Here is a 27,166-nt window from a genome sequence, read left to right as displayed (position 1 = left end):
TGGCCGTTTCCGCTTGCCACTTCATTCCTGCTCCGTCGTTTCTTTCGTGATCCATGTGACCTGGCGAATGAATTGGCACGTAGCGGTGGTCGTTGGGTCAATAGCTTGGCTGCAAGCTTTTGCGGTCTGGCTGGACTATTGATGGGCGACAAAGGAAGAATGCATTGTGGTGTTTGCCGGGCTGTCGATTGCTTGCTTGCTGGGTCCTATGCATAGGCATGGAGGTTGTGGTTACTGTTGGCTGTGTTCCTGTCGGATTTGGCGAGAGAAGAGATGGCTGGACGGCAAGGCATGGCGGCCTGGGATGGAAGTGGGAGAAAGAATCGCAGGGAGAAGAGTTGAGGGCAGGAAAAAAGAGACTTGAAGGAACCAGGAGCTACGAAGGCGTAAAATCCAGGACGAAAAAAAAGATAAAATAAGGGGCGGATGGCGGGGTATGATTGGCTGCGACGCATTTAGTGCGTCCACTAAGGTGGCAGGAAGGAGTAGCGAATTGTGGGCTCCCGCCACACGGGGGGCGCCCATGGGTGTCGCTGCCTTAAAAGTCAGTGCGCTTGGTTAAAGGCACTAGGAGGAAGGCCTGCCTGGCAAAAATTATAAGAAGCCCAGCCATCCCCCCAATCTCGACTGTTTCGAAAGTCTTGCGCGGAATCTCCGACCGACCCCAGCCTTACGTATTTGCCAGCTGTCTGTCTGCCAATTACGTCTGGCCGACCCACTCCATCCATCCATCCTCATCAACCCATCTCGATCCACTTTTCCCTCACCTTACCTCATCATCTCCATCTCGACCAATTTTTTTAATAGCCTTTTTCCGTCACACCTTGTCGCTTCGGGAGAAGAACAAGCAAAACCTGGGGAATCGGGCATTAAAAAAACAGTCCCTCCATACTTTACTCGTCGTTCAGGCCAGAACCAAGGCTGTCGCATTCCTTAATTGGTTTTTGCTTCCCACCTGCATCCGGACCCAACCCTTTCGGCGAATCAATCCAATCCAACCAACAAAGCCTTCCTTTTTTCGCGCTTACCTCCGAAACCGTCGCAAACCCTCTTTGTTGCCATCCCCGCCGATTTAAAAGGCTTCGACTTCGCTCTCTTCAGACCCACCGAACGCAATCTCTTCGAGCACTCCCTCCCCGCTACCGCGCAGAATCACGGTGCAGAGTAGTCCCAGAACCATCGCTGAAGACGAGAGCGTAGAGAAGACAAGATTTGAGAGAAGGAAATACTGAGCGCCCTTTGGTATCCCATTACCAGCGTCGCCTCATTCCCACCATATCTACCTAGCGCGCCGCAAAGGAAGATCGAATCGCTGCCTGCCGTCATTGTCGCGTCGCATCGCATCAAACCGATCCCCGACATCGATAGCCCGCTATTTTCGCATCCGAATTTGCGCGCTTCACTATCTGTCCCAGGAAGTCAAGTTCGTGCGATCGAACAGACAACCCATAAATCCATATCGTGTGTGTGCCATCTCTGGATCCTTGATCGCAAGCATCATCGACCAGATACCATCGAGCCTTTACCATCTTAGGCCAAAGAAGCTTGGGGAGACATTTACTTGTTTATCTCCGTTGCGCCAATTGGTAAGGCTCTTTCCTCCATTGTCTTCTTCAATATATTGCCCGTGACTATCGTCCCCCATCGTCGTAGAAAAGCTGGGTTGCTCTGGAGGTGCCGTTTCGTTCTCTTGGGCGTTGACTGGTTACCTTGCGTCCTGCGCTTCATCAACCTTCCTCTTGTTTTCTCCCCCTCATTCCCATACATCGCGGCAGCACAGTGTCGGGCTGGTGCTCACTCATCAACTTGGCCTGTTCCCTATGTCCCCGCTGATAGCCCAGCATTCCCTCGCACTCAAATTTTCTAACATTCCGCTTCAGGTCCCTTCATAAAGGCTAGCATCTGTTTCCTGTGGAATACGCGAGAACAATACACCATGGCTTCTTCCACTGCCGCTCCCCAGCCGGACTTCAGCACCCTCGGGTCGCACCCCTCTACTGCCGCGCAAGCTCGAGCCTTCACCAGCTCCGGTTCGCTTAGTATGCCCGGGGGCGTCCTTCAAGAGCTGACTCCACCCACCGGCGAAGTTGATAAGCGAATGGCCAACGGTCAGCCGGCCGGCAATGGGGTGACTCCCGCCACGCCTGCTGCCACACCTGCTGCCACCACACAAGGTGGCAGTGGTTTGACTCCTACATTGCAGTATGTATTACCTCACACGGTTTGTCCTTGAATGAACTGTGTGCTCACTCTGCATCATCAAGGAACATCGTCGCCACGGTCAATCTCGATTGCCGTCTGGACCTCAAGACGATTGCTCTGCATGCACGTAACGCCGAGTACAACCCCAAGGTAAATAACATCACCCTCTGTCGTGTGGTTGATCAACGCCGCTGAACATTTCCAAAGCGTTTCGCCGCTGTCATTATGCGTATCCGTGAACCGAAGACCACCGCCCTGATCTTTGCCTCGGGTAAGATGGTTGTCACTGGTGCCAAATCTGAGGATGACTCCAAGCTCGCCTCGCGCAAATATGCTCGCATCATCCAGAAGCTTGGGTTCAACGCCAAGTTCACCGACTTCAAGATCCAGAACATTGTTGGCAGTTGCGATATCAAGTTCCCCATCCGCCTGGAAGGTCTTGCCTCGCGCCATCACAACTTCAGTTCTTACGAACCCGAGTTGTTCCCTGGTCTTATCTACCGTATGATCAAGCCCAAGATCGTCCTGCTGATCTTCGTGAGCGGCAAGATTGTTCTCACTGGTGCCAAGGTTCGCGAGGAAATCTACCAGGCGTTCGAAATGATTTACCCTGTGCTTCAAGGTTTGTTGTGCCCAGCGCCTCGTTGGAACGTGCAGTCACTAACTTTGCGCAGATTTCCGCAAGGTCTGAGGAACGCTTGCTGTCGCAAACACCGCGCACCTTTCACCCCTAACTACTTCGTTCTTGGTTGTACGATACATTATGATTTCATGATTCTCCATTCTGCACACCACTCAGCTGTGCTTGACGACTGACGGCTAGCCGTCGCGGAGGCTCAGTATGAGATTTTTGTACCATTGATACTTTCTTTGCAAATTGCATTGCACCGGCGTTATGACACAGGGAAAGGACCAGCATAGGCGTGGGCCAGGTTGATTTAGGACCAAAAAGGAGATGACTGGGGCCTGGTCAGATGGATACACATAGATTGCACATGGCATTCTCTCGACGACATGTGCGCTGGTCGAGGATGTGCCGTCTTAATTCAACAGTCAGGGAAGATGAGCATATACATGGAGGGAGGCTCGATCTTGAGAAATGAGGATGAGGCTACGTCCATGATGAACACGATCTTCATCGGGGAGTGGCACCCAGCGGAAGCACAAGGCAGGCGCGGACGATTACGTCCAGATGGTGAGCAGGCTGGAATGCCATGTTCACGTACATCATAACCTGTCCTATTCAGCGAATGAATTATGCTTTCTCTTGCACTTGTGGCACCTGAAGCTGTTCACGCCTGAAGCTCAGCACAACTATAACAGTCGTGTGTGACTGTCTACCTTGGTAGTAAAATACATCACCGCTTCCGATCAACTTTTTGTCGTTATGAATGAATGCAATAATCCCAAATGGTTTATACACTTGACTATCTCCTTCCAGCATTGCCGTTCTGCGTCTGTTCGGACTGAGCACCAGATCTACCCACACTACCTCGAGTACAAGCATAATCTACTAATCCTCTTTTTTTTTTCGGTTTTTTTGGTTCGTTTCCCCTTCTTTCCTTCTTCATGCCACGAGAGCACTTGCGCTGTCTTTATTACCCTTTGGGACTCTTAGCTGGGCCAAGGTTACTTTTACGAGGGACATATATCGTCTGAGACGCTCTGTTGCAATTGCCATATGCTACTTAACCTGAAATTGAATATGATAAGAACGCTACGCTGCTTGCTGGCCGCCAAGGTGTGTACCACCGAGACGTTCTGTTAAGTTACTTGGGGTACAACAACTTGCCGTAAATATGTTGGAGAAGCCGTATAACCCTATAACATATAATACATCATATCCGGGGGCCATTCTTTCTCAACTCAGTCTTTAGTATAAGCCCGGCCTGCCCACCACGGCTGCCATCCTCGGTTACAATAGTTCGCTCAACATCGGTGACCTCCTTCCAAGCCCATTTTTCCTTGAGAACCGGCGTACACTTGTCTGCGATACTATCGGCGATATGCTCTCCTAGCACGGGCAGGAACTTGAAGCCGTGGCCACTACCGCCCGTTGCCACGAACAGCCCGCTCCAGTAGGGATGGTAGTCGACCAGGAAGTCGCCCGTGGGTGTGTCGGTGTACCAGCACACGCGGTTAGCGGTGAAGGGCCGCTCGGCCACCGACGGCCAGGGCACCATAGCGCGGAGCCCATTCCGCAGCGCTCGCTCGCCGCTGGCAGGCATCCAGAGGGACGGGTCGTCGAGGTGCGTCAGGGGCTGGGAGACGGAGATCTCGGGAAAGTACTGCTCTTGGTCGTTGGCAGCACCTATGCTTGTGGGCTTGGGCACGGTGAGGCAGGACGTCACCTTCTTCGGGTTTTGGTAGCCGTAGCCGTGCAGGCCGACCTTGAGGACGTTGTTCGAGGGCGGGATGAGGAAGGTGCCTTTCGTCAAGTTCATGAGCACGGGGGCCTGGCCGAGCCGCGCCTGCTCCTCTGGCGTGATGTCCATGTAGCCCAGCACCTGGCCCGTCGCCACAGCCTGTCCGCGTAGATCTACCAGACTCGGCGTCCACGCGCCGGCCGCCACCACGACCAGCTCGGCCCGTACGGACTTTCCGTCCGCCAGTTTCGCGCCCACGACCTTACGCTGGCCCGCGTCGATCTCCAGCCGCGCGACAGTGCCGCTCACAAACTTGACCCGCCCCGTGGCCTTCACATTCTCGTACAGCCAGGCCATGGCCCTTTCGGCGTTGGCCCAGCCCGACCCGCGGTTCAGGTACCCCCAATCCCCGAGCTCGGCGCCCGTCGTGGTCGCCTTGGCAATGGCCGCGCGGCTGTCAAGGAGCTGCACCTGCTGCTCGCTGTCCTTGCCGGGGCCGGCGTGCCGCGCGTGGGCGAGCGCGTTGACGTAGGCGTCGCGCGCGAACCCCATGCCCGATTTCACCTCGAGCCCGCGCGCGTTGCGGACTCGCGGGGGCTCCTCGTCGGCCACGAGCACGAAGCCCGTCTCGGCATAGCGGCCCTCGCCGCCGATGCTGTCGGCGCCCGGCCGGCGCCACGCCTGCTGGGCGGCCGAGGCCAGCGCCGCGTACGCCTCGTCCGCGTAGTCGGCGCGGATGATGCGGGACGAGTCGATGCTAGACGCGTCCCGGGAAGGGAAGACGGGGTTCGCGGGAAAGGAAGGGGCACCCCCGCCCGCGCGGTCCAGGACGGTGATCTCGGTCGACGCCCATTCGGGTCGTTTGGTGAGGGCGTAGGCCGTCGACAGGCCAAAGACGCCGCTTCCTACGATCAAGAGGGTGGCTGGTGGTTTGAAGGAGGGGGAGGAGGACGACGACGACGACGACGAAGAGGATGATGGGTTCGTCATGATGGGATGTTTGCCTTATCGAGAAGGACCGAGGTCTCGATACGGAAGAAAGAATGTGTCTGAATGCCACTTGTTTCAGATAGCTTTTGTGTGTAGACCTCAATACCAGGTTGTAGCCTCGGTCCTGGCCGTGGTGACAATCCAGATGGACAATTTATGTATAGCAAAAAAAATACTAGTTGCGATATTGAACTAGCCAACTTTACTTGGGGTAAACTGGGACTTATATAGAAGCAAAGGTCAAGAACCCGTCTTAGATAGGAGAACCCTAAGACCATAGCTCCAATTGCGCGATGGACGTTATCGGCCCCCTGATGGGACCCATCCGGAGGGGCGGGCTGTCGGCCATCGTCGGTAAAGACCAAAGCGGTATGGAAGTAGAACCACGACTGGAAACTGGAAGCGGGCGGGACGCGGGAGAGACAGAGGGCGCACAGGATTGGGACTCAATGACAGCTAGTCAGCTGTGGGGATCAATAGAGGATCTAAGGTGTCGATATCGGAAGTCAGGTAGCATTTCTAGAACACCACCCGTCCAATCAGAGAGTGTTTTTTCTTCTTCCTCCTCATATGTTGCTTGTCGGATGTCGGACTACATGACATGTAAGGGAAAATCCGAAAGGCGTATCCATGTCCAAAGGTTTCTTGGATTTGCAAATCACTGCGGCGTTTACGTACGCTGCTTACATACCTCGATACCTCGCTCGACCCAGCCACGCTCACTGTCAAGGCTTCCGGCTTCCTTCCCATCGAATGTGTTCGTCCTGTGTGTGTTGCTTGGCACCGTTCATTGTGGGGGTTCGCCCGCCTGCCGCCTGCCGCCTGCCTAGGTACATGCATCCCACCCACATCCCTTCTGGCCCGAGCTGATTGGCTGATCCATCAATTGATGTTGTCTGTTTGATGCTACGACGCGAGCCTCATTCAACAAGGCTGACATCATTCCATACTTTTGCATATTGTTGACTTCTCGTATCGCCCCCTCCCCGTGATCGTTTCGCATTTTCTTTTACTGGCGCTTTTTGGCTCTGGCCGGAAGCCGGGCTCGGCTGCGAACATGCGCATGCGATAAGACCTGCGGCAATCTTTCGCGCGAAAACTCTCTGGCCTCCCGCGCCTACATGGTAATACCACACCAACTGCATTTCATCATTTTCGCACCCAGCCATGTCGGCCTCGAAGAAGCTCGACGACTTCCCCGACGTCGAAGCCAAGCTGCAAAAGGCACACAAACAGTCCGCTTTCGAAAAGGAGAAGGCCGAACGGGAAGCGAAACGCAAACGCGAGGCCGCCGAGACCGCCGCCGTCTACGAGAGCTTCGTTAAGAGCTTCGACCACGACAACGACGACGACGAAGATGACGAGATCAGCGCCCTAGCTCGCGGCGGCGGCCCTGGCCGATCTTCCAGAGCTGGTGGTTTTGCGGCCGGCGGAGGCGCTCCACCTAGGCGACATTTTGGCGCGGCTGGCAACGCTGGAACACCACCACTCAAGAGCGGCCCAGGCAGCTTGGGGCCGCCCCCTGGGAGCTACGGTCGCAAGAGAGGCTTCGATGGCGGTTTTCCGAGAGACTTTGGGCGCCACGGCGACGACGGCCGTGGCAGGCTCGGCTTCCGCGGCGAGGAGCGCGAACGAGAAAGAGAAAGAGACAGAGACAGAAGCTACGATGCCCCGGGGAAAGGCATATCCAAAGCATTTGACACGGGCAGCGACGACGAAGCAGATGGGCGAGCGGTCGACAGGGCCGAGGAGCGCGCTGTCGCAAAGCCTACACTGCGGCTGTCCAACTTACCTCCGGGTACATCGCCCGCGGTCATCAAGGCCTTAATTCCAACAAACCTGACTGTGGAAAATGTAAAGATACTCCCACAAGCTGCCCCTGTCTCCAACGAGCGCAAGTCTATGGCGGCCATTGTCGTACTCTCCCAAGAAACGCCAGCTACCGACATGGACTCCGCTGTGTCATCTCTACAGAACCGCTACTTAGGCTACGGGTTCTATCTTTCCCTGCACCGTCATCTCTCTTCCGCCGTGGCAGCTACGAACATTGCCCCGTCCTCGTCTCTCCTCGCCACGACGTCCTCGGCTTCTTCCCAGCCTTTCGGCGCGAAACCTGCTCCTCAACCAGCCAATGACCCACCTCATTCCCATCAGTTCCATCGCGGATTTGCGCCTCCTCCATCTTACGGCCCTGGCGGAGGCGCGCTGAATCGGTCGAGCTTGCTGCATGTCCCTGTGCAAGCGCCACGCGACATCAAACAACTCCAGCTCATCCACAAGACCATAGAGTCTGTCCTTGAGCATGGTCCTGAGTTTGAGGCACTGCTCATGTCACGGCCCGACGTGCAGCGAGAAGAGAGGTGGGCCTGGCTCTGGGACGCACGCAGTGTAGGCGGCGTATGGTACCGCTGGAGGCTGTGGGAAGTCATCACGGGCGCGCAATCTTACAGCAATAGTCGAGGTGGGGGGAAGCCAACAGGGAAATACCTACCACTGTTCGAAAGCGGTCATGCGTGGAAAGCGCCTGATAAGCCGTTAGCTTACGAATACACGACAAGGATTGACGAGTTTGTCTCGGATCCAGAGTACAATTCTTCAGACGATGACTACGAAGACGAGGGCGCCAATAACCGCACGGGTGACTACGGCGCTGGTGCTGGAACAGCAGGAGATGAGGGAACCACCTACCTCAATCCGCTTGACAAGGCTAAGCTTGTCCATCTGTTGGCCAGGCTTCCAACGACCCTCGGTCGAATACGCAAGGGCGACATTGCCCGCATCACGACTTTTGCAATCACACACGCCAGCCGCGGTGCCGACGAGATTGTCGAACTGATCGTGTCCAATGTGCAAAAGCCTTTGGCACTGACTTCGGCGAATCCAGATTACAAGCAACAGCAGCTGAGTGCGAAGCCTGAGAATGACGACGGTGCAGGGCCCAGAAACGACCCCAGCGTCTCAAACGCGGTCGCACCAACTGCGGGTGATGAGCTGGCAGATGCCACCATCAACAACAGAGCTACAACAAATAGTAGCGAGCAAGTTGACATCAGTGGTGCTAGCCTTGTGGCTCTCTACGTGGTGAGCGATATCCTCTCGTCATCAGCGACGAGTGGAGTGCGCCACAGCTGGCGATTTCGACAGCTCTTCGAGACTGCACTACGTGGGCGACGCATCTTCGAGCATCTGGGTCTCATGGCGGAGCGACTTGGGTGGGGTCGATTACGCTCAGACAAGTGGAAGCGCAGCGTGGGGCTGATCCTGAGCCTGTGGGAGGGGTGGTGCGTGTTTCCCGCCGAGGCACAGGAGCTTTTCACCAAAAGTTTCGAGGACCCACCAAGTCTCAGCAAAAAAGATGGAGAAGACGAGAAGGGTGCTGGCGCTGCCACTGCTACAGAAGCCGCGGCCCGTGCGGCGGGCGGGGACAAGAAGGCGGCAGGCAAGTGGAAGCCTGTAGAAGCCGGAGTCTCGAGCACAGAAGGCTTCAAGCCTGTGGCGGCGGAGGCGGACAGGGGCAGTTACGATCCAGCAGGTGGGAACATGGACGTCGACGACCTTGATGGCGAAGCCATGGCAGAGGATGACGAGGAGGGGGCACTCATGGATTCTGATATTGATGGTTTGCCAATGACGGACGACGAAGTTGAAGATGGCGGCGAGCCTATGGTGGATATCGAGCCAACGCCACCAACAGCGACTCGGCCAGTGGAATCTGCAAAGGAAAGCCAGCCGCCTTCCAAGCCAGAGTCAGGAGTTCTCAGTGGAGTAGCAACGACGGGGGATCGACAGCCTCGAAGGCGGCTTAGGGCAGTGGATATGTTTGCAGATTCAGATGCTTCTGATAGTTAAAATGACTAGAACTTTGCCACAAAAACCAGCACATGCATAGTGCCGAGAATCAGCATGGGCCAGTTGAGGCAAGATTCAATAAAGCGGCAGCCAGTAAAGGCTTGGATCGTGAATAATTCGAGTGTTGAGTAGGTACTTAGAAAACTCCACCGCCGGCAAATATTTAAACTACTGGGGCCCAGCTGGTGGTTAGTCGTGGGTAAGGTGAAGTTTAAATCAAGTGACAGTTGCGTTGGCCCTGGGTTGGTCTCATCGTGGGCAGGCCCAGGCCAAGGGCTGAGCATATTCACAAGATCAGACAAGCAGACCAGACGAACCCATACTACTACGCAATACTGATGATGCCATACAAGTGAACTTTAAGGACCAAGTTGCATGGGTTGTCGAGGAGTCTGGAAGAGGGGCTCTTGATTCCTGTCTACTACTGTACCTTCCTACTACGGCGTATCGTCCCATGAGATGAGGTCCTTTCATCCCAGGCAATGACGGTACCGGGCAGCCAGCCCCCGGATGCTGGCTTGCTTGATGTGGATGAAGCTTTGGCGAGAACCATGGTCTCCAGCACGTGAGCGTAGTGGCGTCGCGAGCGAGAAATTTATTGAATGCAGCACATCACGGTGTCCCCGCTCTGCTACTTTGCAGGCTTCAGAGGGATGGCCGCCTCGCACGAGATGTCCCCATGCCCCTGCGGAGACACAGAATATGTTCAATGTTGATGGGAGCGTCTTCTCCCACGAGCCACCTGCTTGCGCTTGAGCCGCATCTGCCAACCCGCAGCCAGCCCGGCCAGCTTGTTCCTGGCAGCGAGGCAGCCCAAGATCCCAAGGTGTGTGTACCCATTGGCCATCTGCAGGTACCACGTGGCTTTCCTCAACAAAGAGCTTGCCTCCAGACTGAACCACGACACACAGTGGTGCAATTGCCATACTGCGTCGACTCCCCCAGTACAGTCATTGCCTTTTCGTTTCCCGCACCGGGGAGGCTTGCCGCGTATGTCTCCTCTCCACCGCAGGGCGCACACGCGCAGAACTCGGCTTCTCGAGCGAGGCACGAGAGGGGGAGGAGGCAGCTTGGGCTCTTCCTTCGAGAGACAGATCGCGATCCGTAGCAAAGTACCTTGTAGGTAGTCGCATCAAAGCTGCTGAGTGACGTGGGTGCCAAAAAGCCTTGTCCTGTCAATGCTTTTTCAGTCCAGGGCGGGATTGATCGTGAAGGTCAACACTGACCATGCTGCACGCCCTCTGAAGACTCCTCCAGCACAAGGACCCTTGTGGAACTCTTCTATCTACTTCCCACCGTCTCCAAGCTCTAGTCCTGTGATGTCGCTTGTCGTAAGCCTACCTGCCCACCTGCCTACCTGCCTACCCATACGCCTATTCGAACGATTGCCGCTTAGCCTTGTACGGGACCGTGGCGCTACAGATCTGTACCAGCTCTCATAGCGCATAATATTTGTGCGACCGGACAGCCAGTGCGGCATCTCGGATCTCGTATACGTTTCTTCGCCAAGACCGGATCTCAAGATTGACTACCAGGACAGGGAACAGGGCCCTTTTGGCACGGGGGAGAGATCGGCAGGGTCCAGTTTACCATACTAAGTATGTACATACATATCACTTAGCACAAAGATTGCCGGTCATGTACGTTTCCGTTTTGGTTTCCGGTTGGCAGAGTTGAGGGAATTCGATCAACACTGAAAGCGTGCCGATGTATTGACCCAAGCGCGCCTCCCACCCGGAGCCTCATTTCCATTCGCAGCATCAAGCGCGCATAGACGCGCCCGCTCCTTTTCCCTTTTCACCGTGATGATCGGTGTGGATGCTTCAGGTGTGGTAAGGTGTGGTCGCAAGCAGTGTCTGCCCGCGCAACAAAACGAAGACGTTTTGCTTCGGTGCTCTCGCTACGGTGTGCTGTGCTACGTACATGTATCTAACTGCCATACTAAAATAGGTACCTTGAGCTTGTCTGGTAGATGACTGCCCAGCACCTATTTAGGACTGGCCTTGGCAAGCCCAATCGTTGTCCGTTTCAAGCTTGTGAAGATCAATGTTTCATCGGCTTGACTGGTCCAATTACAGGGCAAAGTCCGGTGAATGTGTCCTAGTTTAGCCAAACCCGACACAGTTGACAAGTGAGCTCGAACAGTCAACAAACGAGGATGCTCACTGATTTTTACTGGTCTGGTGCCGTTTTACCGGTTCGCGGACTTTTTGAATTCGATGTCATTTTTGTTGTAGGGGCGCGCTTGCATGTGACACCGTGGTCGAGACCGGACATCGCTAATGTTGGCAATCGATGTATATGGAACTATTAATTGTACCTATCTTCCATAGTTTCCAAATTGAAGAAGAGTGCTGGATTTGAGTAAATGTACAAGCAGGACGGTCTCGCGTAGGAAAGGGTTCACCCATCTACTTACCTCATTCCGCGATATAAAGAATGCTCTGATGTGAAAAGTCGATGAGCTACGGACTATTTTCCGGTGCTTTCATTGGCCCAGGCGGCCGGCGCAGCCACAAGCCAACCTACTTTTGCACTTACGACTAGATGGCCCCTCCCTTACACGGCGGGAAGGCAGATGCATTCGCCTACAGTAGGGTTCGTTCCGGATTCCTGAGCGGTTCCCATGCAAATAGTGCCATCACTTGTCCACATACATCAAATACCTTTGATGGCAAACTTCTCCCTTTCCCCCTCCCTTGGGTATGTTCATATTCTAGTGCGATAGTGACAGTGCCGGTCGGCCAGCCCCCCACCATACTCATCAGGATACCCCTCCAAAGACGAAGGAGCAGGCCGTAGATAAAACCCGGCCTAGCAGCTTCACGGGGGCTTGACCAATGAAAACATGCTCGCTTTGCACACACCGGCTGCCTACCTAATGTACCTAACTGGAAAGTAGGTAGGGTCCTAACAGCACCCCACTAGAGAGGCACACACCAGCTAGACTTCCTGTCCTCAATTCTACAATGTAGCATTCCTGGCCATACGTTCACAACGGGGGAAAAAACCGGGAAGAGAGAGTGTGTGAGAGATACCCAATGTTTTCGACCGACACGCACAGCAGAAGGTAAGTAGTCGAGGAGAGGAAGAGTCATCAATTGATGGATCTCGGTACCTAACCTAACGTCAGTAGGTAGCCATCTCACGTGCATCAATGCGCATTTGAGTACATACCTCCTACATTGATTGATCAAATACGACCAGACGGGAGCTTTAGTGGACATCAGAAGATAGGTAGCTACATGCTACAAGTACTGCTGCTAAACTCTTTACCAAAACGAAGACAACAACATCTTGAGGTTGAGGTCAGCCACCATCACCAGTCCGGCGCAACTCCTCCCCGTGCCGCCATTATCGCGAACCTTACTCGTCTACACTCCCAAACAGCGCGCCAGAAGACCCTGGGGCAGTCAGAAGGTAGATACCTGCCAAGCATGAGCCTCGGTCTTTGGCCTCTGCTGGCTCTTGTGCACCAACCCCGATGAACGGCGCGCACAACTTGGCTGGTTCTTTAAACATCACCTTGCGGGCCTGCTTTCATTCATTCATATGCATACTGGTTTACACAAATCAGTAGCTGCGGACCTGGTTTATTTATACCCTCAACCGCCGCGCTCTACCCTTACCCAGCCAGAGTTGCTGTTTCTCATGGCGGCGCCCTTCCATCACCCATTTTGAGACCATCCGTTGCGACACAAACTCAACAACACTTAAGCTTGTCGCAACAGTCACAGGGCGGGGGAAATCTCACTTTATCCGACCGCCCAACCTCAGACCGACGAGGCTGCAATTTTCGCTGACTTGTTGGTCACCGCCAGCGGCTCGGCATCAAGGTCATCACATATGTAAGGTAAGCAGCTGGGTCTCCCCTCTTACTCGAGACATCCCGGTATATGCAGAGTGTCTGACTCGGAAGCATTGTCGAAAGCTGGCATACACCACGCTTACTTCTACACTCGCTACGCGTGGCGGAACACCTATTTTTTGTGTTAAATACACCAACGTCGACTGCAACGCGACTGCGTGGTCCGCTGCTTGGCGGCGCGTAGAACTTTGCTGCGCGACGGCAACCCGTTTTATCAGCAATTACAATATATTGTTGTCCGGTCCGTCGACGGAGAGCTGGTCAAGATGCCGGTGATAGGCGGAGTCAAAATGGCATGGTCAGTATTAGGATATTCATATTCCGTTTGCCTTGCGTCTTGCAATTCTCTCTCACATATCGGAAGGGCTTAACCTGGCTATCTTGTTCGTTCTTGAGCTGACTTGCCACGAATTTCTAGTTTGCCTTGCATTCGGGGTCACCGGTCTACCAAATGTTCACATCAGGGCAATCGGCCCATGATACCAGTTCGCAAGCCGGGGCGGCCATTGGCCAGTTGCCCAGGACACGTTGAGGGGAGTGTCTGTGATTGCGGTCAACAACACATGCTTGTGGCCATTCCAAAGCAGACGCGTTGCGGGGAATGCGGAGATCGTGGTTCAACTTCGGGCAGCGCTCCAGCGCCTATCAAAACGGAGCAGCCGGTAACTCCGGGCGTGTCCCTTGCTTCGCCAACAAAATCCGCGTTTCGGATTAGCAAGTCTGGTGGGAGACCATCGTCGCGCAGACAGTCTTGTGTCAACGAAGCGGCCGACCGGCTTGAGCGGATGGACCCTACTACCTACCACATAATGGGCAATGGCTTCCCGAATGCCCAAGCGCTGACCGAACATGGTCATGTGAACTTCGAAGCCCATCAGACATTCCAGCCTCCCTTGGTGGTGGGTATCGATCCGACGTTGAGCCCCATGTACCAGGCCCCTTACGCCTACCCAATACCAACAATGCCGCCTCCAACGCACAACGGCAGCATGGGTATGCATCCCCCTATGCCCCTGATGAATGGCAATCTCGCGCCGGGTCACGGCACTGGGACACCGGAGAGAACCGCTGGCTACAGCTCCGAAGCGTCCAGTGCGACTTTCACTCCAGCCTCCGGTACTGGGTCTGCGTCGCTCGATGCCATGCCGGCGCCTCCCCAAAGAAGCTGTTGCGCCCCGAAAGTGCTGGTAAAAAACAGTACGGATTCGAACGATTTCGATCCGGTTTCTGCCTCTAACATCGGCATGCAATTTCCACAGCAGGCGCTGGCCACAGCTCCTCAGAGCCATGGCCTCTACCAAAACTCGGCCAATGCCTGTCCTCTGGAGTATGGAACCTATGCCAACCCACTGGGCTATTCACAGTGGGAGCAGATGGGATCATATGGGTATTATCCAGTAGCCCCAGATGCAATGGCGCAAGGTAATTGCGCCTGTGGCAAAGATTGCAACTGCCTCGGCTGTAGCATGCACCCATTCAATGAGTCCACCCGTGAATACGCCAGTGAAGCATACCAGCTTCAACACCAGGACAACTGGATCACGCAGCCTGACGAGATGCCAAGCTCAGCGATGCAAGAAGGCGCCTCGCCCTTCGCCACCACATCTTCAACACCAGAGGCAGCAGAAGCAGGGTCATTTACGGCTAGCAGTAAGGAAGGATCACCAAACCCCGACAGCAGCCACTACTTCTTCATCAATATTCCATGCAGAGGTAAAGAAGCGGACTGTGCCTGCGGGGACAACTGTATGTGCGAAGGATGTACGATCCATCATCAGGAGGCGATGCAGAACATGCCGCCAGAGGAAACCAACACCACCCAACCGAAAGATTTTGAGCTCTGAGAGTTTATCATGAGCAGGAGCAAGAGAAGGGGCAGTTAGATTATATATTGTATGTATATACGCGTATATCACTTGGCAGATAGGGTCGTCGCCCAAGAGGGTTCTCAGCTTAGATTGCGATGTCCCATTTGACGAATACATGATCCTAATAATTCACAATGAAGAACACGTTATTGCACAGTAACCTCGAAGGGGGCGGTTGTTAAGTTGGCGGATTTAGTTACACGTCTGTTCTCGACTACACGTAAAACTTGAGACGAAGTGCCGTGCCTTGTGATGTCGGGATATGTCATACAGGTTACCAAAAAAAGAAAGAGGCGGACGCTGCTTCGGCATTAGCCTCGACTGGGCCCCGATGGCCCCACTGTATAAAGCCGTGGGTAATCAACCTCGGAAATCCATCGCTGCCAACAAGCAGTCCTCATCACATTGCATTGAAAAGAAAAACATGGCCGACCAAGAGACTCACTGGCGCGCCCAGGAAAGCGGCGCGTCCCACAACCAGCACGGTCGCCCAAGATCAGAGAAGCGCAAGCGCACTGCGTCGAGGTCGCCTAATCGCGAGACTCGCCAGAGGCGTCAGGACGATACCAAAGGGAGGCGGTCACTTCACACGCATAGCAACCCCCGAGACAAAAATCCGCAGTCTCCGACCGCATCTGTGCGACAACAGCAGGCTCACCGCCACCACCATCACCATCATCACCACCATCGATCCTCTAAGCAACGACCCTCCTCGACTCGTACCTCACGCGCTGCCCCGACCGAGCTGCCCTACTCGGCACGACCTCTGTCCAAAGCAGACTACGATGCCTTCCTGCCCTTGCTCGCGCGGTACCTCGACATCCAAAAGGGCAAGGACATACACGAACTCGATGAGCGCGAGGTCCGGGGGCGGTGGAAGAGCTTCGTTGGCAAGTGGAACGATGGATCTCTGGCCAACGGCTGGTACGACCCCGAATACTTCCAGGAGGTCTGCCAGACCGAGACGCCATATATTGCGGCGCCTGTCGTGAGGCAAGACAAGGTATCCGCCTCGCCGGTTCCGAAGAAAAGGTCCCTAAGTCCGTCACCGGGACCGAAAGCTCGATTAGATGGCAACGGGGGCGAGGATGAGGACGAAGACGATGATGACTACGGGCCCAGAATGCCTGACAAGCGGGACAGAACCACCACAGGCCGACCCGGGCCGGGCATCCCGAACCTGCAGGACCTGGACCTCCGGCGCGAGCAAGCGGAGGAGGACAAGGCCGAGCAGATCGCCCAGCTGCGGCAGCAGCGCAAGGCCGAGCGGGCGGAACAGAAGGCGCGGCTCGAGGAGCTGGTGCCGCGAGCCGAGGCCGGGACGCGCGAGCGGCAGCTCGAGAAGAAGCGCGAGGTCAACGAAAAGCTCAAGTCGTTTCGCGAGCGGTCGCCCGGCGCCGCCGAGGTCGTCGACGACAAGGAGCTCATGGGCGGCGGCGACAGCGTGGCCGAGTACAAGCAGGCCAAGGCGGCGGAGCAGCGGCGCAAGACGGAACGAGAGCTCCGCCGCGAGGAGATTGAGAGGGCGCGCGCCGCAGAGCGGGAGGAGAAGCTGCGGGAGTACCGCGAACGGGAGGAAGATACCATGGCCGTGTTCAAAGAGATCGCGCGGCAGAGGTTTGGGTAAGGGGAGTATCGGTGATGGCGGAATGCATTCGGGGCATACAGCATACTCCTTTCCCACTGTGCTTATACATACTTGGTTTCCCAGACAAGTCATCCAGTCTGATTCAGTGACTACATTATTTCATTACTCCAGCAATACTCTTCACTGGGTGTTCTCCAAGGGAACGAACGAGCTTTGTGTATTAATAGTAACTGAGAGCGGCAGCGCTACAGTGCGGCGCAAACATGAAGAAACTGTACGCTACCTGGTGCTACAGGCAGGAACCCCACCAAAACCCTGACGAGCTAATTGCCAAATTTATCGTGACGGGAATTATCAGCACTGCGGGGTGAAAATCAACCCCGCCAAGAAGTCGAGGAGAGAGAGCACTTGCTAAACCTTTTCATTGCATCACTTGCCGCTTACTTGCAGATATCTCGCCATGGAGCTGGAGGAAGACCTGGATCAGACCAACCTCTTTGAGGAGCCGGCGGACTTTGCCCCGCCCAAGCCCCCGACCAAGCAGGTCTTCAAGCTCGCGTCGGGCAAGGAGATCACCATTCACCTAGTGGGGTACAACCTGTACGAGGGCCACTACCTCTGGAACGGCAGCCGCTTCGTCTCGCAATGGATTGAGACGCACGTGCCCCTGATCAAGGGCAAGACGGTCCTGGAGATAGGCGCCGGGGGCGGCCTGCCGAGTCTGGTGACGGCGCATCTGGGCGCGCGCAAGACAGTCGTCACCGACTACCCGGACCAGGACCTCATCGTCAACATCAACAAGAACATCGACGAAGCCGCGGAGCTGCTGCCCACGCCCACGCGGGACTACATTGTGGCCGAAGGCTACAAGTGGGCCGACGACCCGGCCCCTCTGCTGGCGCACATCAACAAGGCCGGCGGCGCTGACCAGGCGGCCGAGAAGTTCGACATCCTGATCCTGGCCGACCTCCTGTTCAAGCACCCGCAGCACAAGAACATGGTCAAGACGATCCAGATGACCATGAGCCGGCGCCGCGAGAGCAGGGCCTGGGTCTTCTTCACCAGCTACCGGCCCTGGCTCAAGGAGAAGGACCTCGGCTTCTTCGACCTGGCCCGCGAGCAAGGGTTCGACGTCGAGAAGGTCTTCGAGACGCGCATGGACAAGCCCATGTTCGAGAACGACCCCGGCGACCTCGAGGTGCAGAAGACTTGTACTGGGTGGGAGATCCGGTGGCCCGAGGACCAATGCGAGGCGTGAGCGGCGAGACAGGGGCATATCGTTCTGTCTCGCCCTTTTTCTCTCCCATGGCGTCTACCGCATCGCAAGGTCCGATCTGATACTCGGGACGGGGCGCTGGGTGTGTGACGGATATCGGCAGGCTCGCCGCTTGGCGCCCCCGGTCAAGAGGATGCCAAGACTCGATCCTGAGTGGCCGACGCCGTTACAAGCGGGAATCGCGCATCACATCAGCTCCAACCAATCGCACACGTAGAAGATAGTATTGGGGCCAAGATGCATATGGGGAGTGTGGGTGGTAATACGGCCGTCAGCCGTCAGCTGTTACCTGGAGGTATTTGGCTCGAGCTGGTTTAGCTCGTGGAGGCTGTGCCATGCATGTTCTAGGTTCGTTGCAGCGGCCGCAAGAAACCAAACAACCCAAGCGAGCAGCAAAAAGGCCCAGCCTTGGGCGCTTCCTCTCCTCTTCCAAGCTCCCAACTTCACCTTTTCCGTTGCTGTGCTTCCGTAACCATGTTGGTGCCGTATCATCCGACTGTCTAGCCTCTTTTCCCATTGGACCATATGCCATTCAATAATTCGCCGGGCTGTGCCTGTCGTCGCTAACGGGAAGTGGGTATGCTGTCAGCTCGCAACCCCCCCCCCCCAATCCCGCCCCCGGATGCGATACACGAATGGCCCAACTGGCGATTGAACTATGATCCCTAAACTGATATCCTGACTCAGATGGACAAGCCACCGAGTTGTATGTGTTGTATATTCGGTTCTTCGCGGTGCACGGAACCCGTTGTAGAGCAGTAAATGTGACAGGCATCTTTCCTTACTGGGCCTGATCGATCTCCCTGTCCATCTGCAGCAGCTCAACACAGCCTCACCAACTCCTCTCATATCATTCGTCTTTCCTTTTTCTCTCTCTACTCCTCTTTTTACTTACTCTCTCGCCTTCTCATTCACAGCCTGCATGTTGTGCTGTGAAAGCGGGCTCCCTCTTGACAAAACTGCTGCCATTCGGCTCTGCCCTCAAGGCACTTCCTTTCCCTCTCCCTCTTCCTCTTCCTCTCGCGTCCATTATCCTTATCTTACCTGGGCCACGACGGCGTTTTTGTCCAGGACCTGACCCTGTATACCCAAAGCTTCTGCTACCAGTGACTCAAACCCGCCTTTGTTATAATGGCAAAATGGGGTGTAACTTCTTGGCTAGTCCTTGTTCGGGGACTGCAGATTCTGGGCGTCTTGGTCTCGGCTCTATGTAATGGCTTCCTTCTCGTCTATATTCATGTCAACAAGCTCGGGCTCTCGCCAGCAATGTCGGCGCTCGAGATTATGGTTCGTGTTACGTCTATTTCTACCGTCTCTTCCCGTTCCGCTGTAGACCGTAAACGAAAGGTTCCTCTCTTTCTCTGTTTTGTTTTTCTTCGGGGGGAGACCTGACTGGGCTGATCAAAGCCCAATATCTGTATCCATGCTTATTTACTGACTAAACACGCCTCGAAAAAGACTTGCAGCATACTCATATACACTGCCATTGTACTACTGGTTCAGCACACGGGGAAGCGAAGCATACACGCCAGGACGTCCTTCATTGTCCCCTTCGTGGTGGGCGATGTCCTCTTCACCGGCCTGATGATCGGAATCATCACAGTCCTGGCTCGGATGGGTGTTCCGTCCAACTGCGCCGGGCTTACGAGATCTGACTGTAAGACACTTTTCCTTTGCGTGCCACACGTGTCACACATATCACGAATTGGCAATGTCATGTCAGTACCCAAATTTGCTTGCTGACCGCGAACGTGACGTGTAGACAAGGAGAATGACGAGCCGAATGAGCCGCCAGCTGGCTACCAAACGATTCGTTTCGGCGACGGCTCGGCGGACCACAAGGGCGTACTGGACAAGTTTTGTGCCTTGGAACGTGCCTACTACTTCATTAGTGTGGCCATGGTGTAAGTTGCCTGCCTATCCACCCGCACTTTAGGCAAAGGATTCTGTCTGACTTGCCGCCCGGTAGCTTTTCGTACATGATCACGGTGACCTTGTCGATATTGCGTATATGCGAAGGACTGTACACACGGAACAACGTGGTGGACGAGCGACTGACCACGGCAACCGAGCTCTACCGCCTCAAGTCGAACCGGTCCAAGGTCCGTGGCTTGTCGACGGCAAGCCAAGCGCGGTCGCCGCCCATGTCGCCACTGCAACCAGGAGTGACGACGTCGCCGTCGTTCCCGAGCGGGCCCTCGTTCCCAAACCCGGACCGCCGGCAGACGCTCCAGCAGACGGCGCCGCAGCAACAGCAACAGCAGCAGCAGTACTCGGCTATGCCGCCAACGACGAGGGGCGATCCAGCCCGCGAGGGGCTCCTGATCGACGAGCAGAATGGAGACCACGATGCCGAGGCCGAGGCGGCCATGGTGACGGACGGCTACCGGCCGCCGGGCGCACATTCGCACTTGCACTCGCACTCGCATTCAGATTCGCAGGGGAGCATGCCAGCGCTGCCGCCGTACACGCCCGGCGAGTCGTCGCGGTTCATGGTCGGGCACGGGAACGAGAGCAACGAGATGCGGCTGAGCGACTATGTCAAGGGGGAGACGAGAGCGCAAAGAGAAAAGGACGGCGGCGTGCACTAAGATCATGTGCAATGGAACAGGGGCCGCGGCGTTCTTGGGCAAGGAGGGGTGGTGGACTGACTGGTACTCTATGTTGCATATATCCGGCGAAGGGCGTTTTCATCTGTTTTTGTGATGCGGTGCTTCATGCCGCCTCATCATTTTATATACCTAAGGGTTGCGTTGGCGAACAGGAGAGACATACGTCGCCCGGAAGGGATGGGCTCAAAATTGTTTATTCATTTAGTTCCAGTTCCAATGTCGGAACATCTGTTTAGTGTTGTATATGCCGGGAGTATAGGGGAGGCTTCTCTTTTGAGGATCCGGGGGTGGTCGAGTCGGTGCCTAGATAAATGTAAATGTTACATTAAAAGGCACGAGGTGTACATATGTGGTTCTGGATACAGAAGGCGAAGGGGCGGCTTCTTACACTAGAAATCCCCAACTGCAACCCCGCATCTTTTCCATGTTAGTCAAACGAGTCGCACCATAACATTTACCAAGCACAAGGGAATGAATGTGTCCCAAGTTCCGACATTGAAGACAACGTGACAGCACCGGGGCCATCTAAGTCTTAGCAGAGCCAATACAAAATAGCAACATGGCTTCTCTTCCCTCTCTGGCCCCATCCACCCCCGCCTCTGCACTCCGGGAGCAGCTCGATCGGGACGGTTTTGTTATCATCCGCCAGATCCTCTCCCCGCCGAGCTAAAGCCCCTCCGCGAGGCGGCGGTCCGGACCACGGCCCTCGCGCGCGCCGGAAATTGGCCGCACATTCGCACGGTGGGGAAGCAATTCCCGCCATGGCCCTCCAAGCCGGACCCGGCCGGGGGCGGCATCTGGGGCGTCCAGCACCTGCTCCACCCGGACCTTCCCGACTCCCGGGTCTTTGCGCAGAGCTACTTCAGCGACGCGGTCCTGGATATCGTCAAGGCGCTGCTCTCCGCATCAGAGAATGACAACGATGGTGATGATGGCCACCACGGCCGAGGCGAGTGCAAAGACGACGACCTCGTCATGGAGCTCTACAACATGCTGGTGCGGCCCGACGCGCCCTTTGAGCTGCGCTGGCACCGCGACGACGTACCGTGGACGGCGGAGGCGGCCGAGGAGCTCGCGAGGCTCGAGGCCGCGGAGCACGCGCACGCGCAGTGGAACCTGGCGCTGTGCGACGGCGACGCCAGCCTGGTCGTGGTGCGGGGCTCGCACCGGCGGGCGCGCACCGAGGCCGAGCGCGCGGCGGCGCCCTGCCAGGCCGTCATCAACGACGAGGGGGAGCAGACGACGGTCCGGCTCGACGCCGGCGACGCCGTCTTCTACGACAACAACATCGTGCACCGCGGCGTCTACGACTGCCGGCAGGAGCGCCTGAGCCTGCACGGGACCGTCGGCCGCCGGGGGGCCGGGGGCGCGGCGCGGGCCCGCAACGTGCTGCAGCACGGCGTCGGCGACTGGGTGGACCAGTGCGACTTTGCTGACTGCCTGGGAGACGATCCGAGGGTCCGCGACAGGGCCGAGGGCATGAGACAGAGGCTTGTGCAGCTGGGGCGGGAGAATGGTGACGTTGGCTTCTCCTTGGAAGGTTGACTTTTCCTAAGATTCGTGTCTTGTTCAAGGAGAGGGGCCCAAGAGCGCGGGTGTGACGGCATACGAAACACTGGGTAAAGACACGCCCAAGCAGATAGGTCCGTTGCTGCGATGCCTCTTACGAATCCATAACGCGTCCCGTTCCTTGTGTAAACTTACCCCTTTTCCCTCGGGTACACTTGCCGGAGTAATCGCCTCGTTTCGGCTGCGCCGGCGGACAAGGTTCACCCAATATATGATGTCAATTCACTCAATCCTACTCGGTACACCAAAATGACGAGTGAAAGTGGAAGTGGAAGTACGGCTCATAGTCAAAAGGAAGAATTTGTTTTATTTGCAGATTATGTCAATCGTATATACATGTATACCATTATAAAAAACAAGCTGGCTTAGAACAGCCTGTGTATGCATTGAATTGAATGAGATGCCCGTTCCTGATTATGCAAAACCCGCTCTCCGTCTCCCATGTGTCCTTTAATTACGTAAAACATAAATGAATAAAGAGCCGCCTGCCCATACTAACCGCTCCTGAAAACGGCAATGTTGGCCGGGTACACGTTCACGTTGTCCTGCCAGTTGGCGAGGCTGCGCCCGTCGCGGTCGATCATGCTCAAGGACCCGATGGTGTTGAGGTTGTAGATGTTGATGTTGCTCGAGGCGCCCTCGATGGAGACGATGCGCGACTGGCAGCTCTCGCCGCCCTCGACGGTCGAGCACGTGGTCGAGTACGAGCTGAAGAAGGAGTAGTGGCCGGCGCCGTAGACCATCAGGTTGCTCGAGTCGAGCACGCGCAGGCCCCATGACGCGGCGCAGTTGCCGCCGACGCCGGAACACGAGGCGGCGAAGTCGGGGTCGCGCAGGGACGTGTTGACCCTGAAGGGGACCAGGGCGTTGGGCGTCGACTGGAAGTAGGGGGTCTCGGTCTGCAGCTCGCTGGCGAAGATGTTCTTGGTGTTGGCGAACTGGTAGTTGTACAGGACGTGGTGCTCGACCGCGGTGCCATAGAGCCAGAAGCGGCCCTCGGTCGACTCGATGTAGAGGCCGCGCCCCGCGTAGATGGTCGTCTGCGTGTTGGCGTTGTCGTCGATGTCGTGGTCGGCAACCCACAGCCACGTGTTCTCCATGTAGAGGCCGGACGACTGCTGGGTGGCGTGCATCGACATGTACGCGGCCACACACTGCTGGACGACCGTACTAGATCCGGGATTCTTGAGACACTGCGCGACCTGCAGCTGGGAGCCGGTGAATCCTCCGATCCTGGTGTGGACATCCCACATGGCACTAGGGGTACCGGTCGAGGCAAGGTTGTACTCGAGCAGGATAGCGCCCGGCTGAGGGCCCTGGGTACCGACCACAAAGTCCGAGAGCTCGACAGCACCAGCCTGGCCTGAAGTAGCGCCAATCTTGATGACCGGCTGCGGGTTGTCGACATTGGACCAGTACCCGCCAGCAGCCATGAGAACAGGGTAGCCTTCACCAACGATCTTGGCACCGGGCGGGATGGTTATGGGCGAGGTCAGGCGGTAGAGACCGTAGTCGATGAAGACGACCTTTCCGGCCGATGTAGCATCGTTGATCGCATTCTGGATAGCAGCAGTCTAGAAGAAGGAGGAAATCAAAAAGTCAGTATATTGAGGCATGGCCGTGTCGAAGCGTGTGTAACTCACATCGTCTGCGGCAGCATCACCCCTCGCACCAGCGCTCCGTACGCTGACAAAGGAAGAGGCCGGAAGTGACTCGTACTGGGGTTTCGAGCGAGTGTAGTACTTGTTGCCGTCCAAAAGGGCCGAGGGCCGACTGTTAGCGGCGATGGCTCCGATTTGGTTGGTCGGGCCGTTGGGAGTGTAGCGGTGACCTTCACTCCAGGCCGTGATGGTTGTGGAGCCGCTGGAGCCGGATAGCATAGTGCCGCTAGGTCCAGAGACAGCCACCGGCACATTCTGCAGGGCAACGTTCTCGAGGACGACGCTCCCGGCGGTTGCTGGTTGCGAGGATGAAGACCAAGCCGTGACGATGCCGACAGGGGTGTTGGCGATCGTGCTGTCAATCAGTGTAAGTGAGCCGACCTGCTGCTTTCCGTTGCTATTGGCCGATACGTCAATTCCCTTGACGCAATTGTTGATTTGGAGGCCGATGTATGTCCATCCCCAGTTCCAGAGCTGAATGATGGCTGTGCCACAATCATTGAAAACCAGATTTCTGTCCATCCGTCAGCATTGGCAGTCAAGAACCTAAGTAAGCACGCGTTTGATATGGAGTTACCTCATAGTGTACTGTTGGTTACCCAGGGAAGCACCAGTAGCGCCTCCGTTGAATGTCAGATCCGACATGAAACCTCCCGACCCTGTATGACATATTCTGTTAGGCATGCTGTCCAGGAAGCACGGGGGAGATAGACTGATTCGTACCGCTCTCAATAAATAGACCAACGTGGACAACCCCGTTCCCCTTGGGCATATTGAAGACAACATTCTGGAGGCTGGTTGCTTGCGATGTAGGCCAGTGCATGCCCGTCGCAGCAGTGCCCGGGGGGATGGCGGTGGTATCGAGAATGAAGTTCCTGACTTGACGGTAAAAGACATTGGTCGTGACCCAGTTGGGATTCTCGGACCAGTAAGGGTTGCCATCGATGAGACCAAAGCCTTGGAAGTTGGCAGTAGCTTTCAGGGTCGGGGGCGAGCTGGCATCTCCGTACATCTGCGTGAAGTAGTACGGGATGATGGACGAGGAGATGAGATAGGTTCCGGCAGGGAAGTACAGAACGACCGGAGTGGTAGTTGTCGATGCCTTTTAGGGGTCAGTATTTGCTGGGTTCGAAACGCCCCGGACAGCCATGTCTGGTCACTTACACAGCCTCGTCCACATCTGTTACCAGGAGTGGTGATGGCATTGTTGATAGCGGCAGTATCATCCGTCACCCCATCACCTAGAAGAAGAGTTAGCTGCCGGTCCCAATACAACAGCTATTGTTGACGACGAACCTTTGGCCCCGTAGTCTTTCACATTGCGGAACACAGGGGAGTTCGGGCCTGCATACGGTGCAAGACCCTGATCTGTACAGACACATGTTAGCTTCCGACTTGTCGGATCGAGATAGACCAAGACGAACGTGGGATATCAGCCAGCCAGAAGGACTGGACAGTGACAGCCAAGCTGATGACAGCCAGAAGAAAGCGATGGAGCTGCATCTTGGAGTGAAGGTGCCTGTCTATAGGAGTATGCAGGATGCCAGTGACAGAGTGACAGGTCCCAAGTTCTGGAAGACCCGAGGAAGCCCAGTGTCTTATAAGTAGTCTGGGCAAGACATGTAGGACCGGGGGGATGGTTAAGCAAATAGGAGCACGTTGATGAGTAGGTAGCAACGCTAGCGACGGCCTTCCCAAGACATCAAAGGAAATGAGACATGAGATTGCGCAGGCTTCAAAGCATAAAGTTCAGCCACGGCCAACGAATAGGGAGCTATGCCAAACTGACAACCTGCAGAACCGGGAAAAGGATCTAGACGGGACGGCCTATACCAGCTCGGGCTTGTCTTCAATCGGGCTGATCCTGACTCGAGATCATCTGAGGAGAGCCGACCATGTCGGTTTCTCTCCCCATGACCGGATTTCCCTGCTGTTGAATCATGAGTTTTGTCATTTGCAGTGAGAGCTGGTACCAAGGTTGGCTCATCGACGAACCCCTAAGCCGGGCGGGAGGCAGGGAAGCCACGCTATATGTGCGTGACTATACGCAACGTTACCCGTCCAGCGGGCGCGGGCGGAGTACCACAATAGCTCAAGTTGAGGTTCAATCATCCCTCCCCCCTTGCTTGCAGTATACCGAGTCGCGGAGGTGGGTGCGGTATGTAGCCGGGAGGGCAAGCAGCACACACGCAAACACGCACGCGCACACACACAACTCGCTACAGCTGGGGGGTAGCGTGCGTGGTAGTTTCTGAAACCATGTGCGGAGCCATACCATACAAGGAGCCAAGACCGCGCGGTGATAGGCTCCGACCCCATAGCCATCGTCAACAGGGCAATTTCGGCTTCCACCGCCTACATTAGTTTGGTGAGATTTGGTGAGATTGGGTTGGATAGCTGAGAAGGAATGATTCACATGTGCCGCCGACGGGTAGCCGGTGCGCGGCAAGGATCGCCTTCAGCAGACCATTAGTGTTTCCTTATTTCAGACATATTGAATTAGGCCGAATGCCTTCAATCCAGCAGAAGCCTGAGCCTGGACCTATTTGCTAAGCAAGAGTAAGTAGGCATGTATGTAGCTGAGTAGCGAGCGACGTTAGCTGGACTGCATCAAATGTGTCTTTTCGGGTTTGTTTCGTGCAGGCTGGACCGCCGGAGGTGGGGCGTCCAGGGCACTGGAGAAGCAAAGAAGGTAGCCAGCCCCCAGGCTACTGGAGGATCGCTACCAACAGTCAACGGTCAACGGGCCTACCTACTTTCACCTGACCATGGGAGCGAAACCGTTGCCCGCACCAAATCCAACGTCGCTCGAGTCAGGGTGGGAGCGTATAGTCATGTTGGCGCTCGTCCGCCATGTGCTGCCCATGGTCGAGCTATTCCCTCCGCGTGAGCGCGTCTGCTGCTCGAATGCAACACAATGCTGCCCGCAACATTTTCGGCTCGATGCTCAAGATGGAAGGTCGGCAAAAGTCTAACTGGGGCCTCAGGTGTAACGGTTCCAGCCTTAAAGGAGAAGGGGGTGGCTTTCCTCTCAAGCAGTGCTGACCAGGCTCGCCTGCTGCTTGAACAATAACGAAACGCAGCCTATCTATGTATGCCACGATGATGATGGCGACCTGATAGCACGACTATTTCTACGATACTTATGACCCATTCTACTGCCTCTTCCTTACACACACACACCTCCAGCTTTTACCGGCCAGTTTTCCCGCCACTTGAATAAGAGTTGTGGTCATTGCTCTGATTCGAATACTTATTGTCTCCTGGATATAAAAAATAGTACCAAACAATATAATATGTGAATCCTGCTGTATCGC

The 27,166-nt window shown here is 55.7% G+C and overlaps 9 protein-coding genes across 9 annotated transcripts; 7 read left to right on the top strand and 2 right to left on the bottom strand.

Moving 5' to 3' along the window:
- Positions 1-1,936: 1,936 nt before the first annotated feature.
- On the top strand, positions 1,937-2,893 carry PG985_001039 (uncharacterized protein; the record flags this gene model as incomplete). The annotated part of the gene is made up of 4 exons (XM_066820808.1): positions 1,937-2,202; positions 2,265-2,352; positions 2,410-2,824; positions 2,877-2,893. The coding sequence occupies 4 exons, from the start codon at positions 1,937-1,939 to the stop codon at positions 2,891-2,893; spliced, it is 786 nt and encodes a 261-aa protein (XP_066691687.1).
- Positions 2,894-4,040: 1,147 nt separating this feature from the next.
- Positions 4,041-5,558, bottom strand: PG985_001038 (uncharacterized protein; the record flags this gene model as incomplete). The annotated part of the gene is made up of 1 exon (XM_066820807.1): positions 4,041-5,558. One exon carries the CDS (start codon positions 5,556-5,558, stop codon positions 4,041-4,043), a length of 1,518 nt encoding a protein of 505 aa, XP_066691686.1.
- A 1,167-nt stretch (positions 5,559-6,725) lies between these two features.
- On the top strand, positions 6,726-9,407 carry PG985_001037 (uncharacterized protein; the record flags this gene model as incomplete). The annotated part of the gene is made up of 1 exon (XM_066820806.1): positions 6,726-9,407. The coding sequence occupies one exon, from the start codon at positions 6,726-6,728 to the stop codon at positions 9,405-9,407; it is 2,682 nt and encodes an 893-aa protein (XP_066691685.1).
- Positions 9,408-13,838: 4,431 nt separating this feature from the next.
- Positions 13,839-15,119, top strand: PG985_001036 (copper-activated transcription factor; the record flags this gene model as incomplete). The annotated part of the gene is made up of 1 exon (XM_066820805.1): positions 13,839-15,119. One exon carries the CDS (start codon positions 13,839-13,841, stop codon positions 15,117-15,119), a length of 1,281 nt encoding a protein of 426 aa, XP_066691684.1.
- A 448-nt stretch (positions 15,120-15,567) lies between these two features.
- Positions 15,568-16,770, top strand: PG985_001035 (uncharacterized protein; the record flags this gene model as incomplete). The annotated part of the gene is made up of 1 exon (XM_066820804.1): positions 15,568-16,770. The coding sequence occupies one exon, from the start codon at positions 15,568-15,570 to the stop codon at positions 16,768-16,770; it is 1,203 nt and encodes a 400-aa protein (XP_066691683.1).
- Positions 16,771-17,191: 421 nt separating this feature from the next.
- On the top strand, positions 17,192-17,989 carry PG985_001034 (nicotinamide n-methyltransferase protein; the record flags this gene model as incomplete). Its single annotated transcript, XM_066820803.1, has 1 exon — positions 17,192-17,989. The coding sequence occupies one exon, from the start codon at positions 17,192-17,194 to the stop codon at positions 17,987-17,989; it is 798 nt and encodes a 265-aa protein (XP_066691682.1).
- A 1,149-nt stretch (positions 17,990-19,138) lies between these two features.
- On the top strand, positions 19,139-20,598 carry PG985_001033 (uncharacterized protein; the record flags this gene model as incomplete). The annotated part of the gene is made up of 4 exons (XM_066820802.1): positions 19,139-19,294; positions 19,466-19,664; positions 19,770-19,911; positions 19,977-20,598. 4 exons carry the CDS (start codon positions 19,139-19,141, stop codon positions 20,596-20,598), a joined length of 1,119 nt encoding a protein of 372 aa, XP_066691681.1.
- Positions 20,599-21,178: 580 nt separating this feature from the next.
- On the top strand, positions 21,179-22,164 carry PG985_001032 (uncharacterized protein; the record flags this gene model as incomplete). The annotated part of the gene is made up of 2 exons (XM_066820801.1): positions 21,179-21,253; positions 21,292-22,164. 2 exons carry the CDS (start codon positions 21,179-21,181, stop codon positions 22,162-22,164), a joined length of 948 nt encoding a protein of 315 aa, XP_066691680.1.
- Positions 22,165-22,682: 518 nt separating this feature from the next.
- PG985_001031 (uncharacterized protein) lies at positions 22,683-25,352 on the bottom strand (the record flags this gene model as incomplete). The annotated part of the gene is made up of 7 exons (XM_066820800.1): positions 22,683-23,762; positions 23,832-24,363; positions 24,427-24,508; positions 24,573-24,951; positions 25,014-25,090; positions 25,146-25,217; positions 25,274-25,352. The coding sequence occupies 7 exons, from the start codon at positions 25,350-25,352 to the stop codon at positions 22,683-22,685; spliced, it is 2,301 nt and encodes a 766-aa protein (XP_066691679.1).
- Between the last annotated feature and the right edge of the window lie 1,814 nt (positions 25,353-27,166).

This window comes from Apiospora marii (genome assembly GCF_038362585.1).
Source record: "Apiospora marii strain CBS 49790 chromosome Unknown utg000001l_segment0_segment0, whole genome shotgun sequence".
NCBI lineage: Eukaryota > Fungi > Ascomycota > Sordariomycetes > Amphisphaeriales > Apiosporaceae > Apiospora > Apiospora marii.
This window is presented reverse-complemented; position numbering and strand designations above follow the sequence as displayed.